General features: G+C 37.3%; 1 protein-coding gene across 3 annotated transcripts in view; it reads left to right on the forward strand.

The window, feature by feature from the left end:
- Positions 1-17,405, forward strand: part of LOC139743741 (histamine N-methyltransferase A-like) — a 57,947-nt gene that overhangs the window by 26,741 nt on the left and 13,801 nt on the right. For 2 of the 3 annotated variants that reach the window (XM_071654194.1, XM_071654193.1), the window contains one exon: positions 16,227-16,431. In XM_071654194.1, the coding sequence (XP_071510295.1) occupies positions 16,227-16,431 (205 nt within the window). Of the gene's footprint in view, positions 1-11,765; positions 12,041-16,226; positions 16,432-17,405 lie in introns of all 3 variants that reach the window. The other variant, XM_071654195.1, reaches the window with a different exon arrangement.

Here is a 17,405-nt window from a genome sequence, read left to right on the forward strand (position 1 = left end):
AATAATAATAATAATAGTGATAATAATAAATCATTTATTAAGCGCAGAAACTATGTCTATATATTCTACTGCGCTTCGAGAGCTCTTAAATTCCTATGTTGCATAATGCTGTATGGGAAGTAAAGAAGAAATACATGTATGCCTAAGCTAAAAAAAAAAAAAAAAAAAAAAAATCACTTTTGATTTAAAGCTGTCTAAAGTCTGACATTTCCGAATGTCTAATGATAATCTGCTCCACAATCTAGGGGCTGCACAAGAAAATGATCGGTCACCTAAGGTAACTTTTGTTTTGATTTGGAGTATCTGTAATATCAATCTATCATTGGTACTACGGAGATTATGACCATGAGTCTGAGGTTTAAAGTTCAATAATTCACTGATATAACTATAGGGGCCTGACCACTCAGAGCTTTATAAACCAGCATCAATATCTTGAAATCATTTTTTTTTTTTTTTTTTTTTTTTTTTTTTTTTTGCGGATGGGCAGCCAGTGCAATTCCGGGCCTTAAAAGCAAATCTTGGGAGATTACAAATCAATCTTGCACATCTATGTGTTTTGAACCCGCTACAACGTAACTATCTGTGAATTCGGTAATCCATACAACAGACTGTTACAATAATCTAATTTGCTTGCAACACATGCTTGGACAATAGTCTTCATGCTTTCCTGATCGAAATATTAAAGGACAAGTTCACCTTCATAAACATAAGGATTGAGAGAATGCAACAATATTAGTAGAACACATCAGTGAAAGTTTGAGGAAAATTGGACAATCGATGCAAAAGTTATGAATTGTTCAAATTTTTGTGTTGGAACCGCTGGATGAGGAGACTACTACAGCTTGTAAGTCATATGCGTACAACAGTATAAAGAAAATGTAAAAGAAAATTCAACATATTTTCACTTTTTCGCATAATAAAAGAGCACTTGACTTGCCTGTTTCTAAAGGAAGGGGGAATAATATTACCCATAACATTTGTCGGTAACGAGTCAGGGGAATGTGTACTTTTTTCAAAAGATGGAATTCTGTGAAATTCTCTATTTTCCTTATATTGTTGTACGCATGTGACATCTAAGTTATTCATACACTGCAGTAGTCTTCTCATCCAGCGGTTACTGCACAAAAACTTCAAAAATTCATAACTTTTGAACGGATTATCTGATTTTCCTCAAACTTTCAATGATGTGTTCTACTAATATTGCTACATTCTCTCAATCCTTATGTTTATGAAGGTGAACTTGTCCTTTAACGAATGCGTCTCAAATTTATCATATAATATGCTGATTTACATACACTAGTAACCTGAGATTCCATATTCAAATGGGTATCAAAAAACACCCCCAAGTTTCTCACATTATTGGATGGTTTTGTAACAGTATCAGCGAATGATAAGCCATTTGTTTGAATTTAGAGACTCGCCGTGGAGTGCCAATGACTAACAATTCCGTTTTCTTATCATTCAAAATCATTTTGTTTTGTGATGTCCATGTTCTTACATTGTATGTACTCGATGCATGATTCTAACACAGTTATGCAGTAGTCTTCGTTTGGTGTGTTAGGGCAGAATGACAAATATATTTGTGTGTCATCTGCATAGCAGTGACAAGTGATAGCGGGAAACTCCTTTTGAATATTTGTGAGGAGTCTACTTGTGTACAATGTAAACAGTAGGGGACCTAATATCGAATCAAAAAATTGTTGCAGTAAAAGACGCCGTTTTGCTTTTGACTCTCCGAATATCATGCTCTCGCTACGATATACATATTTTATATTTGTACCTTTCACTTTTCTTGTCCGCTCTGCAATGTGACAAATATTATCTATTAACTGTACTGTGTATAATCAGCCACTGTACAAAAACTCTGCATCCCCATTATCTGACCCTGTTCTTTATTCACTTCGATATTTTGGTAGTATTATTGTATAAAGCCATATTTTAAGTCACGGCTACGATATGAACAGCTTTGTACCAAAGTCATAACACGACATTAGTACAGCTGTACTACAATCTGCAACAGAAACAATTCCACATGCATGTCACTTTGAAAATAGCTTATCATTATTACTTCCATTGACCACCTGGTCTATGTCCAACGTCATTTCGCCGACTTCATATTCTTGGTCTTTGATTTTTTTTTTTCTTTTTTAGTCTATATCTATTTTGTCTAATTTTCCATTCTTTTTCACGCTTATTCATCGCACCATATAGAAATCATACGAAGACTATGTAATTACTGCATGGACAAGGTGGATGATAAACTGATTAAAACGTAGCCTATGTGCCTATTGGATCAAATGGACGATGTTTGTTACTAGTATTCCGGAAGTTGGTTAATCCAAAAATAAAGTCAGGTTCGTTTTTCCGAATGTTTATTAATCTTAAAATGAAATGAGATTCGTTAATCCGAAAATGAAAAAAAAAAATGGGTAATAACAAACTTTCGGAATTTCAAAACTCATTTCGTTCTCGGAATTTCGAAACTCATTTCGTTTTCGGAATAGCGAACCTTGATTCGGAATTCTAGTACATTTTTATTCATCTACATACAGTTAAATAAGAAAAAGTAAATAAATGGAAAATGGGATGCTTTACGGCCTCTTTCTGTAGAAGACCGACATATCTGTGCGTACTCAGAATTAAGAGTCCAGGGGATGAGAAACCCACTCTTTCTTCTTCATCGGAAGTTGTTGATTTATATCTCTTTACGTCTATTACGTATCATGATTCAAAGATAGCATACACACACACACACACACACATGTAACACACAAAATGACAGAATATAGGGCCTACCTGGGCTGGAATGAGGGATTTTCTTTTAGGCTGTCACTTTCGCGCCTGTCAAGGTCTGCAAGAGGCCTATTGCGTATCAAATAATCATGTGACGGGAAATAGGTCGTACAAAATATAACTCAAATTTGTCCTATGCTGAAGATGTCATTCTTAGTCATTTTCTTTTCAGTTAAATTCAACTACTGCTCAGCTTCAAGCACATATTCGACCCTTAGCGACAGGGGTTAGGAGGGCGTACAGATAAGCACATCCTATCCTCCCGTTCTTGCATACGTTTAATTTATAAGCAACAAAACTATTCTTATCGTACTAGTGAAGAAATGAACCATAGCAGGAAACTTCCCCATAAGAGAACGACGAATACGAACTGCAACTAAACAAGGAAAAGTAGAAATTACGCGGTGCGTAAAATATGTCCCCGCCGGAAGTAGCATTTAGTAGCAAAATGTACAATATAGGTAAAAAGATCAAGGTCAAAGGTGAAAGAAGTCAAGGGTCAAAATTCTATGTAGAAGTTTTGAAGCCCTCACCTAGTGCCATCACATAAAGCAAACGAAATCGAAATCGGGTTAGAAATGGCGAAGGAGTAGCATTTTGTAGCTAATGTACAATATAGGTAAAATAAATCAAGGTCAAAGGTCAAAGAAGTCAAAGGTCAAAATTCTGTGTAGAAGTTTTGAAGCCCTCACCTAGTGCCATCACATAAAGCAAACGGAATCGAAATCGGGTTAGAAATGGCGAAGGAGTAGCATTTGGTAGCAAAATGTACAATACAGGTCAAAAATCAAGGTCAAAGGTCAAAGAAGTCAAAGGTCAGAATTCTGTGTAGAAATTTTGAAGCCCTCACTTAGTGCCATCACTTAAAGCAAACGGAATTTAAATCGGGTAACAAATGGCGAAGGAGTAGCATTTTGTAGCAAAACGTAAAATATAGGTCAAAAATCAAGGTCAAAGGTCAAAGAAGTCAAAGGTCAAAATTCTGTGAAGAAGTTTTGAAGCCCTCACCTAGTGCCATCACATAAAGCAAACGGAATTGAAATCGGGTTAGAAATGGCGAAGGAGTAGCATTTTGTAGGCAATGTACAATATAGGTCAAAAATCAAGGTCAAAGGTCAAAGAAGTCAAAGGTCAAAATTCTGTGTACAGGTTTTGAAGCCCTCACCTAGTGCCATCATATAAAGCAAACAGAATCAAAATCGGGTTAGAAATGGCGAAGGAGTAGCATTTTGAAGCAAAATGTACAATATAGGTCAAAGGTCAAGGTCAAAGGTCACAACTGAAATTCTGTATAGAAGTTTCAAAGCTCCCATATAGTGCTATCATATAAAGCAAACAGAATCAAAATCGGGTTAGAAATGGCAAAGGAGTAGCATTTTGAACATTTTGATCACACACGGACGCACGGACAGACGGACAGACGGACAGACGGACACACGGACACACGGACACACGGACACACAGACACACACACGTACGGAGCCCGTTTCATAGTCCCCTGCTCGAACTCGTTCGGCGGGGACAATAAACAGATAATTTGGTATTTGAAGGGCTTTCTGTTTATTGTTTTAATACAGCCAAACTTTTACACACAAAAAAAAAAGGCTTTAGTGGAGCACTCAACGCTGGCGAGATATCCATGCTCTGATTTGTTGATGAATGAGATATATTTCGACTTCACTTTGTCCAGCTCCATCCCCGTCCAACACATTAATGTCGAGGAAAGACTCCATGAACGGGACCGAGTTTGAGAAAGACAGTCATGATAGTGGTGCGTTTGCAAAGTTAATCGCCCAGAATCTTTCTCGAGTATAGAGCGTCTGGCATAATTGAAGTCATCTTCATGGCGGTCAGATTACAATGACGACTCTGTCTCTTCACAAGGTATTTCGTCACTCGAGATATTCTGAACCGAGCTCATCTGGGGGCATTTCATGAAGCATTGTGGTCGGATATTTTTCTGGCAAACTAATCTAATTTCTTTGTTTATTTTTTATTTTTATTTTTTTTCAATTCAATTCAAATTTTCAATTCAATTTGATGGAAATGAAAATAAATTTGAATCTTAACATGATAGAAACTGCTGGAAAATCACGCAAAGCTTTCATATCCCCTGCGAGACAATCATCGCAGTTGCGCCCTATCATGGCTAAACATGATACTAGTATTAAAGCGACGCTCGTGTATTTAATTCAAGATACCTGCGATATGTATAGCAGCGTGATCTTTAACAAGCTGGAAAAAAAACCACAATTCTACCCGTTCCACGTCCCGAAGACTGTTTCCCAGATATTTGAAGTGGTCCACAGTAGGACATGATGCAAAAAAGAGGGGTTTTTTCCCGCCTTACTGCCTAACCTCTTGCAGCCCCACGACGATCCCCAATTCAAAGTTCTCATACTGGTCGTGTAGTTGTATCAGATGCTAATGCTCTTCAACATCAAAGTGAAAAAAAGGCACCAACTGTGCTCAAGCTGTGAAATTTTCATATCAATACCTTCACCAAATGTTTTGAAGATAATTATAGTACATGTAGCTGGCTGTGTTGAGGATGTCGTTCCGTGTTATACATGAGGAATTAATCATCACTAGGGTCAGGTAGGGAATAAAAATGGTTAAAGAGCGACTCGATCAGCAGAACAAAAAAAAAAAATAAAAATGTCCATATTAAAAACCACAAACATGCTTGCGCAACTGTCAGATCAGAGACCGCTTAAATTATGTTATGTTTTTGTTTTGTTTTTTTATTTTCGGGGTAGGTTTATGAAAAACTTTACACAATTTTTTTTTGTGTGTGTGCATTGCCACTGTGAGGTGGTAGATCTGTGACTCTGAGAGTGTAAGTGTATTATGTCAGAGTCTAAACGTTACTATCGTTAGGTGTCTGTATCCATTCAGATTATTCAATAAACGTACTTTATCATGATAAATATATTGGGCCTACCATTCGACCTTCGTTGCCCTGGCTAGATATTTAACGTTAGCATTTTACTTCATTACTATCATATTCAGGGCTGCCAACAATGGAAACTATTTGAGAGTGAGACTCCCATAGGCCAATGCTATAATTTAGGAGTCAAAATGAGTGAGATCAATAGAAATGCATGCAAATGAAATAAAGTTTTAGAGTGAGAAAGGACCAAAATGAGTGAGTCTCACTCTCAATGAGTGAGAGTTGGCAGCCCTGCATATTATAGAACTTTAATAGGATCTAGAAATTCTAACGAGTTAGACTATTAACGTTAGAGTCTATTAAGTTAGACGTCTAGACATTTGTTGTAAAATTGTTGCAGTGTTACTGTCACTGTAGGCCTATCACGAATCATAGTAGTAGTACGATCTCTTTGGAGGGCATTCCTAGTACCAGTAACGTTAGAACCTAGATCTATGGTCTACGGATTCTTGTACTAAAGTATAAGTAGAGATCAAGAACGTTTGTAGTCCAACATAACAGCACGTACCGGTACTAGCATTGTTAGAGCCCATTATAAGAGGTTCTTATCAGAGCTTAAGTTAGAAGCCATGCTATTCTAACGTGGAGACTATATTCGAACGTTAGGTACAATCTAACATAGACACAAGTAAACGATCTAAAACTTAACAAGTAACAGTAGACATGACTCATTGTACACATTGACTGGAGTCTAGAGTTATGGAACGTTACGTCTAACGTGCCTAGTAGAATCTAGTCCTGCTACGTAGTGCTAAATTCTAGATCTGCTAGGTTCAACGTTGGAATGTTTATAGAAGGTCTAGATCTAGTATCAAGGTGAGAGTTTTAAGCCTAGCAAAAAGGCTAACTAATAATCGTTAGACCTAAACTAGGCGATCTATTAGTATTACGACTAACGTTAGATTCCTTGCAACAATATGCCTATAAACGTTCTCGCTACGGTACTAACAACGGTTATGGGTTAGTAATACCGTAGATACCGGTACAGTGTCTACTAAACTACGCTATTAAACGTTAACGTTAGATTTTTGTTTAATTTTATATTGTTAGTCAGTTCAGATACGCATCTAACTTGTTAGTTAGAGATCTAACTTCCTAGAGTTTTAATAAGTCTTAGAAAAACGAGCTTAAACAGTTAGACTTTTCTGGTTTCTTACCTGTTTCAGAGTCCTTTGAATTCTCAGACTTGATTCGAACCTTGTCATGGAATAGAGAAAACTCTTTTGCTGTGCCTTGATGGATCCAGCAGCTGTTCAGTTGCATGTTGCATGACGTAATCAGCAATACAAGCGACACACTCGCGAGGAATAATGCGAGAAAAGTCAATCTCACTGGCCGTCTGATCTTGCCTGACCTGACAAAGCAACATGACAGTTCGTAAAGTGAAGACCGATTTCTCCTTTGCATGGTAGTTGACTTATTGAGCCGAATGACGTGCAACACTACTATAACGACGTTTGAAGAAAAGAAAAGTGTTTGAATCTTTTCCGTCGCTACTACCTAGCAGTACGTAGGCCCTACGGTAACATGATTGTTACACACACGGGTACGGTACACAACACGTGGGCGGATATGCACGGTACGCCGGATACTGAGTACTCAAGCATACAACAGTACACGTGCATACATACGCGCATGTAGATTTTGAGTGGGATACCGATACCCAGCATACAGTACTGTACACGTGCATACATACGCGCATGTAGATTTTGAGTGGGATCTATCTACACATGGGAAGACGTTACGCGCAGTCAGTTCAAGAGGAGTGACCTACTTACGAGTATTGTAAACAAAAGTCCCACAAACACAACTAATAACAATAATAATAATAATAATAATAATAATAATAATAATAATAATAATAATAGTGGCTACTTGTATAGCGCACAGGTCCACTTTTCAGTGCTCATGGCGCTTCAAAAATGAAAAGATATCAAATATTTACGTGCATATACATATTCAAACATTTCAACAAATAAGAAAATGGTAAACAAAAACAAATATATAAAGAATACAACATATACCAATTAAAAATACAATATTGATCCAATATTAATAACATACAGCAATTACAGTCCTCAGTATGAAAGGAACAGATAAGTTTTAAGTTTGGATTTGAATGACTCTGTAGATGACAGTTCCCTTAACTGAAGAGGTAACTGATTCTACAATTTTGGTCCCATAACGGAAAAAGCACGATCACCATACCCATGTTTTACTCTGGGTGTTTGGAGTAAGAATGCATCTGATGATGAACGTAGCCTTCGTGCCGGATTGTATTTTTGAACAGAATTACTTATGTATATTGGGGAAAAAGAATGAACTACACTTGATAATGAATGTTTATGAGTGCAGTGTACAGAAAAAGATGAAAATGTAATGATCCATTCAACGTTGAATGGATCAAAGATTTCATCTTTCACCGAATTAAATATTCTATCCATCGCACGAAAATGTCAAGTAAGAATTCATCTCATATCAGCCATCTTGGGATCTACACCCTACAAGCAATGCTTCTATGTAGATTCCTCATATTTCACATGGTTAAATCGTCTTAAATGCTGTACTTGACAATTCATCTATGCTTTTGTATTGTTATGTTTATGGTTTATTCATTTGTTGAAATGTGAAATATGAAACAATAAACAAACCCATTTATTATTTGTTTTATATAACGCCCAAAGTAGCTTCTTGTAATTTGATTTTATATCAATTAAGAAACAAGAGAGAATCTGAGGTCGAGAGAGTACGCTAGAGCGCCTGTACGCGAGCGGGTTGTACACACTGCAAACGCAAGCGTTTTCATTTTACACGCGTAGTGTGCCGGGCTCTCGGCGTTCTGCACTAGCAAATCGTATGGATCCAAGCATATGCACGGTGACGTCATAGTTGAATTAGCTAAATTGTTAATGTCAAACAGCCATCAAATGACATTTGTTTGATTGGTTGCTTCGATTTGACATTACTAGTACAAATGTATTCATCCAAAGAGATTTTGCTCCTCCCCACCACTGGGGAAAATCTCTTTGTATTCATCCCATTTCACTTTGACGTCATCATCCAAGCAATCGTGGCTCCATTTATCGTGCAATCCTACGATTTGCACCATTGTACGCTTGCCGAGAGCCGGCCCGGCACACTCCGCGTGTAAAACGCTTGCGTTTGCAGTGTTTATGCGACAGCGCGCTAGTGTACAACGTTGCCAGGTCTCAACAGAGCAAATTTTCAGCAAAATCACCAAAAAGGCATGTGATAAATCACCAAAAGCCATCAAAAATCACCAAATTTGGAAAAGTGTAGGTAAGGCTTCAATTTCGAGACAAAACGATGTCAATAAACCTTTATCAAACACTGTGCGAGTCTCAGTGCAATTTACGGCGCGCGCGCCGTAGTCACACACACTCAAAGAGGTTCTTTATGTACATGTACTAGTATAAATAGAGTACTAGTAAGCGCTCACCATTCAGTGCGTACAAATGAAAACGGGGCCCCGGCCGCGTGTTTTTTTTAGACGGCACAGATTGGGGAAACTAAAAATCTATCGGGGACCCTAACCCTAACCCCAACCCTAACCCTAACCCATAACCATAACCATAACCAAAAACCCTAACCCAACATTTTTCCCATAGGTTTAACACGCGCCATGCCCCAATCTGTGCCGTCTTTAAAAAAAACGCGCCCCGGCCGCGGCCCCATCCACAGTGGCGCGCGCGCACGAAAGAGGTCGACTACGAAGCCTGAACCCGGAAGTGCCTATAGTAATACACGTAAAGTACGACTTCGGAGATTTCATTTCATTTCATTTCATTTCATTTCAATTTATTTTCATATTTCTCACATATATCACAATAAAGTATATAAATACGAAAATTATACAAAACATAATTTAGATGAGACTTCATCAGAATGTACAGAAGTTTGATTTGGTATAAACACGAGGTCTGTATGCATGCAAATTACACTGTGGTCATAATGCGAAAAAATATGATGGGGCCTCCGTAAAAGCATTAGCTTGTACAGCCGCAGGTCCCGTGAGTAATCAGATTAGGGGAAGTTTAAAGTACGGATGTTTTTTTAAGACCAACTATATCTGGGGAAACCGATTAAGACAAACAAAACAAAAAATCCAATTAAATAAAAATACAGAAAACAGAAAGGTCACATGTTGCAGCAGTGAACAACAACTGCAGATGGGGTTGGGTTGGAAAATTCATTCTAATTCTAAGGAAAATCAATATTTGGCCATATGCCTTTGTAAGAGAGATACACTCTCAACACAGTATACGTGTTTTGATGAAGAAAGGACTTGCTCTACATTGATTATGAAGCCAAAATTGCCAAACAGGCATTCATGCATTCATACTACATAAAGATTGCAGAAAGGTACAGTGTAGCCATACTCTTTGGTATTGAAGTACTGATTTCACATAATATATGTCACTTAAAAACACCAGGCACACATACAACACACACTCCCATACACATACAAAAACACATTCCCATAAACACCCACACACCCACAACAAACACACACACTCACAACAAACACACACATACGCACACTCATGTACACACCTATCCACTTTTTTCAAATTTGAACACACACACACACACACACACACACTCACACAACACAATTTATGAAATTATCCAACAAAAATTAGTGTCAAGCTTTGACTTTGATATAATACGAAACTCAAAAGTGACTTCATCAGTATTAAATTTAAATCGACCTGAAAAGCATGTTTTTGAAAAATGATAATCCTTTCCTTCAGAGCTGAAACATGAATGTGATGGGTGTATAGAAAGATCAAATCGTCGGCATATGAAAAAGCGTCACTCAACATTTGGCCCAAGAACCATCTTTTACCAAGTGCCTTATTGATGAAGAAGTCCGTCAATGTACAAACAAAACATAAATTACATGTTCAAGTTCGAGTTTATTTAATTCATTTCCAACAAGCAAATAATTAGAAATACAATGACACACTCGTATACACAGATGTCAGGAAATCAGTACCACATTGCGATGAACAGAATAACATTGTAAAAGAGATACAGGTAACAGAGAAGCAAATAACTGTTACGTCACTGTGATAGATGCATAAACAATATTGCTGGAAATGGAGGGGACTGCTAAAAAGCAGAGCTTGTAGAATGCAGTCCCCTCATAGAGAAAAAATATAATTGCAAAAAAGAAGAAGAAATAGAATCCCACTTTCCGGTTCAACTCAATCGGTTGGGCATGCAAAAATTAGAGTAAATCCCGCACCATCCAGTGTGATTCTCTTATCTATATTATACATTTTATTCAGTAGCAACTTACATTATTTGGTATTGCTTGAATGTATCAGTGAAGAATGACACTGTAATTTATAACCGAGACCTCATATACTACGCAGAGCTCGCACTTCATCACCTCAGCATTTAATATAATGTATTCCTGTATTGCATCAAAACATCTGGCTAATAGCTCGACAATTTGATACAGAATTGATTTCGGTGTGTAAGCAAAATTAGGCCATTCCAGTCGGAGTGTATCCAATGATATTTCAATAACTATCATTTGATTATATTTTACTTTAATAGTGCAATACAGTATACTATCGCCAGGATCTCGGACGGTTGTTCCATTGACATACCGAATTTCGTAATGCGGTAACCTTCGGGCTTGCTTGGGTCAAACTGGGTCAAGTCAATGCAGGTATACAAGAACCAAAATAAATGAATACAAAACCTCTATTTTGAGCCGATAAATTCCGGAAAACTGTTCTATTGTCATCGCAGTACATATTGTACGATTTACCGTCTTATATGTGTAAGTCGTTTTTTTTTCTTTCATATCTTGCAGTTGTAAAATTCTAAGGTTTTTTTTTTCTCTCTCTCCCTCTATAAGCTCTCTCAATTGAAGAAAGATTAGAACGCAATTGAAATCGAAACGAAAACAAAAACTAAAAGTCAGTAGAACGTGCAAAACCCGAGTCAAGGCTGTTTGATGTTGTGCTTTCTTCAAATCCAGCTTCTTCATACAGTTCGGATTCTTGCATGACAGGGGGAAATCGCTTGTCGCTTCTTCTTTGGAAAAATAGTGAAGTCACAGGAATTAGATAAACAAAATGAGGGCAAGTAAACAACCGGCGAGGGCGGCATGACCAAATGGGATGGCCGAGTTGGACACCGAGTAGGTGTGGGACGATTCTTTTGGGTATATCAAGTGTCCATTTGAGTTTACAACGAGTAAACAGACAGTACATCAGATGATGAGCCATGACTGACATCAAAGAGGAAACTGCAGTGAGTATATTTTAGGCATATGGTTCAAGCACGATGTCACTCTCAGTTTTACTTCGATAAGAATATATCCAAATAATGGGAGTTTCACTAAATTCTGTCAATTATTAAAGTGAATTGTCAAATTTTAACGTTTTCTGTGTTTTTCCCAAACATCAATTTTTTTTTTTTTTTGGTCTTAAACACCTGTAAAAAAAAGAAGGAAGAGGGGATAATGTCATCAGTTCATAACTAGCAATTATATACTTTTCGTACATAGATATATCAAAAAGTCTTTTTTTCGGTCGTTAATGTAGCAATTACAACAAATCCTCCTCAATATCTTATTTTCCGTTCATTCATAATCATAGCCGTGCAACACCATACAAAAAATGATTTGCGATGAATACTACATTTTATGTTTTTAGGGAAATTTTGTGCATTTGCGTTCAAGTCAGTAAAAATTTTGTAAGGCAGTGACATCATCACAACGAATATTATATATATATATATATATATATATATATATATGTAATAAAAATGTGCATTTACTATGTGGTTGTGATCACTATCACTCTTTTGCGCAAACATTATTGATCTCTGGAGTCCCATAACTGTCTTGTTTTTATTTCTGTGGAAACTTCTGACATACTTTTGTTTTATTTTGCTCCGTCAAAATAATGAATGGCATTGCACTGTAACTTAAGTCTTAAAAACAATTTTGGTGATTTTACTTCATTTGAATAATGATAATGATGATACGATGCATAATGTATATAGCGTCTGCAATCATCATCGAACGCTGTGCATATAGTTTGCAAGAGAATTAAAAAAAAAAACGGCCGTCATTTCCAGCTTCTGATACTAGTAGTTGATTTGAATAAAATGACAGACGGTTCAAAGGGAGGAGAGCATAAAGACTTCTAATCTTTATGTTTAACTGTGCTGGCGTTAGGGTGCATAATAATATAAAACCAATATTCTTAGAGCACTCTTGATGTTGACGAGATAACTATAACTGCAAACACTTCTCGTATAAAGCTCTATTGAAACACGGTTTAGTACGTTGATGACCCATTTCTTTCTTGCAGTGAAACGCGCATTGGAAATGATATAACTGTTTGAATATATCAAGATCCTAGTTGAAAATATTGTGATTATTTTTAATCTGATTGATTTCAATACTAAATGCATGATGGTGGAAACTACACACAAATATGTTGGCATTTTCTTGTAAAATGCAGGAATGTCTATGCCGAGTATCAGTTACATGGTAAACTTTATACGTGTTACTCTATTTTGTAGGTGGCTAAAATTTCCCATGCACATGATAGCTATTGTTCGAATTCGGTCTAATTTACAATTGGTGACGAAATCGTATTCCTGGGCAACCGGAATATTCTTTATACAACATACTGTTTTCTTTCTGTGTATAGACGCCTTCCGTTGTGTATATTGTTCAGGAGTGTTATCCAAGCTGTATGACCTTATGAGTACCTGAGAACTGCTAATCTCATTGATACGGAATGATCTCATTGTTATCCTCTCTCTCCGACTGTGAGCCCAGCTAGAATATAGATATGACTTTTCAGTAAGAATTTCGATTGCTCTGTTTGACTGCTACAACCATTAAACTTGTGCGAGTAAGAAATTGTGTATGCGATATTATCTCTAATACGCAGGAGTAATTTGTCTTGTTCTGTGTAAGTGTGTGTGTGTGTGTGTGTGCTTTTTTTCAGTTGTTTGATTTAGCAGGAATTTAGAATTCCTGTTTCTTTTTAATCGACATCATGATGAATTTTCTTCTGACAGGCACAATGAATAAAATATTACAAAATCATTTTCATTTTCCACTTTTCCCCCATTTTTCTATTTTTATGTTCGCCAGTCAATGTATACCCTCTGCCGGTGCTTTATCTTCACAATTTCAGATTATATAACATCACCGTTAATTCCTTTCTGTTTCGGTAACAGTGCAGAAGCCACGAAATTTTAATCATAAAACATTAGGCCCTAATATTCTATAATCTGATTTACTAGAACCCCCCCCCCCCCGAAAGGGGAAATGGAAAGTCACTATCATGACATCACTGCTCATTTTTTTTTTCCTTTATAGCTGTGATCTAGTAAAATATGAGTGCAGGTCAGTGGAGACTAGTGAGTCGACTGTAAAGATAATTGAGTAGTTCAGGCACGACAAAACCGAAAGTCCATATAGCTCGAGCCATGTACATGTACCTCTCGCTGAGCGACCGCGTGGGACAGGCGCTTAATTGTGATGTCACAATGTCATGGTGCGCGTGCTTGCACCCCCATGGGAACAAAGGATGCGCGCGTGACATGACATTATGATATCGTTGCATGAATTTTTTTGTGTGTGCCTGTACATCGAAGTCCATTTAGCCTGGATCAGATTGCCCGAAAGTGAGAGAATCTGTGTTGAAAACAGAACCATCAAAGATGTGGCCCGACTAGTAAAGTGACTCGCCGTAGTCAGATGGGTCATCCCCGAGTGCAGCTTGCCATGGGGAACATCAGCTGCTGCAACGTGGGTGTTCTCTGTCAAAGGTGTGACAAGGTGAACAGGCGGTACGCCATGGGCTTGAGCCTTCTGAAGTAATTATACATTTTCATGAGCAGTAAAAACCCAGTAAGGTGTCAAGGGGCTAATATATGGGAAATCCAGTATAGCAAGTGCTATATATACTACTATATAGGGAACACAGTTCTTGGAAACGATGTGCCATAGACGTACGTAACACACACATACGCACACACACACACACGCACACACACACACAATTCTTCCGTTTGTTTGTTTATTTGTTTGTTTGTTTGTTTGATTGTTTGTTTGTTTGTTTGTTTGTTTGTTTTTGTTCTTATACCATTCCTACTTTTTATCATTATCTTTTTTGTGGGTTGGGGAGTCTATACCCTAGGATTTTAATTCCATGCCTTCACGCCCTTTCAATTTCTCACCTTGTGTATTTTGTCCGGATATAAGTTTGTTCATTCATTTGTGTGTTTGTGTCTTTACATTTCAACACGTTCGACGGCCAACCACTTGTTTCTAGCTAAAGTTTTCAAAACTGAGTCGACAAACTGTTAAAGAAGCCGCCCTTTTTCTTCTCACTGTTAACCAGTGACTTGTAATGTGAGGTATAAGCTGAAAAAATACTATCACAATTATATCTACGATCCAAAACAAAACGTTGTTTTGGTTTGTTATTTTCCTGTCAGGAACCGTACTACCCCATTAAACTGCAGTAGGCATACATTCGCACATTTTTTTTTAATTGTCTTCGCACTTTCAAACAGAAATGTATACTCATATCCGAACGTTTTATATAAGTATGCAAACAGGGTTACGTATACGTATATTATTTAGTTTCCCCTGAAAGTACTTTGGTGATTCTCCCTCTATATAGTGTTTCCTTGATGTCTAAATTTTGTTCTGAGTTGTCGTCATGTTACAAAGGTGTCCCCCATGAAAATAAAAGCCGTCAATTACAATTTGTTTTCGAACAAAAACATTCATTGGTATTTGTTAAGCAACAGTGGCCCGACCTTCTCTTTACATTAATTATCTATACCTTCCTTAAATGCCTTCTTCTTTACTATGTGTAAACTTGAGACACTCTTACTCTATCAAGTATAGTGTGTCATTTTCTGTTGTTAAATGACTGTCTACATTCCTCTGGTGTAGGCCACGGGGACCCAGTTTTAGTATACATGTATACTCTTCCCAAAGTCCAAGTACAACAGATATCCCGTTAGAGTTGCCTTATGTTCTTATTCTTGCGTCGATGTTTTTTTCTTTATCCCGACTGATTGACAAGGCGCCCTTCAACGCAATTAAACGCTGGCTATTTAGTGTTGTGTAATAAACCTTGATATAACCCCCCCCCCCCGAAAAAAAAAAAACGATCACGGGCAGAATATACAAGAGGGGCTCAACAAGTCGTGGGTTCGAGTCCCATCCGAGGAACACACCGAGTTACCCTTACGTAAACTCTCTTCATCCATCTTTTTCCTGTGGCCATCTGTTCCTGTGTGACGCCATGATTTCTTTGAATGCAACGCAGACAGCAATATGGTTTTCGCCAGCTTGTTTAGCTCGCAGTGATAATAGTAATGATTTTCACATTCTCATGTTTCCCTCTCTCTCTCTCTTCCTTTCTGCCTTAAATTCACGATCCATCCATGACAGACCAGCCGACGTGACGCGGCCGTGACGACGATCCAGGAAAGCCACTACCTCGTCGCTCTCGGCGAGTTCATCCTCCGGTGCGACCAGGAGGAAGTGATGCTATCCTGGATTCGGAATCGATGCCCAAACATCCTCAACGTCCTTCCCATTGGCGAGAGCTCGAAGGCCAACCCCGTGCGAGTCATCGGCGTGGGATGTGGCAACGGTAATGTCCTCCAACAGCACTTTTTTTTCCATATAGGCCCGAATTCACGAAGGTGGTACAAATGAAACCATGGTTTAAACCATGGACAAAAACCATGGAGAGCCAAGTGTCGTACGGAATATTTCTTTACGAAATTGGTCATTTCGTCAACAAAATGACCGTTTCGTTAACGAAATTATCATATCGTGGACGAAATGTTTATTTAGTTGCAAAATGTTGTGATTTCGTTGCAAAATAATCATTTCATCGACGAAATGACTGTAACGAAATATTCCATGCGACACTTGGCGCTCCATGGTTTCATTTGTACCACCTTCGTGAATTCGGGCGAGTTTCAAGATAAAACTGTATTGCTTACTTGTCTATTTATCTAAAAACAAAGTTGATATTACTATAACTGTATCCACGTTTTGTTGAAACTTATGTGATTCAAAGTTCCTTAAAAACATTATGTATACTTATGTAAACGTTAATATTGCTTTGTATTACTTTATGTGGAAATAAAATCACTTGAATTGAATTGAATTGAACTGTTGATGAACGTGTGCACTAATACGTCATCAAGTGATCTTTTATAATTATGTTTTCAACTTCATATCATTAACAAACAACAACACCAACAGTGACAGTAATGAAACAAAATGTCTAACAATAATCTAATAAGTATATAAGTAAAAAGCTACGTTGACAGAAATAAGTCGCCTACTATGAAACAAACAGAATTAGACGGTAAAAAATTGTAATGATGCTTGAAATGAAGTTATATCAAATTGTATTTTTCAAATGTTTTCATAAAACACTATCTCGTATCTCTGTCACAGAAAGAAAAGAAAATGAAACGAAACAAAAAAAAAACCAACAACTTAATTGAGATGATTTTATAGTCCCATTATAGTTTTCATTCTTGACATTCCATTTTTGACATGAATTCAAGGAAAAAAATATATATAATATATTTCAAATCATATGTTATT

Source organism: Diadema antillarum, unplaced genomic scaffold (genome assembly GCF_040938485.1).
Source record: "Diadema antillarum isolate AM-2024a unplaced genomic scaffold, OU_Dant_1.0 seq00001104_RagTag, whole genome shotgun sequence".
NCBI classification, from domain to species: domain Eukaryota; kingdom Metazoa; phylum Echinodermata; class Echinoidea; order Diadematoida; family Diadematidae; genus Diadema; species Diadema antillarum.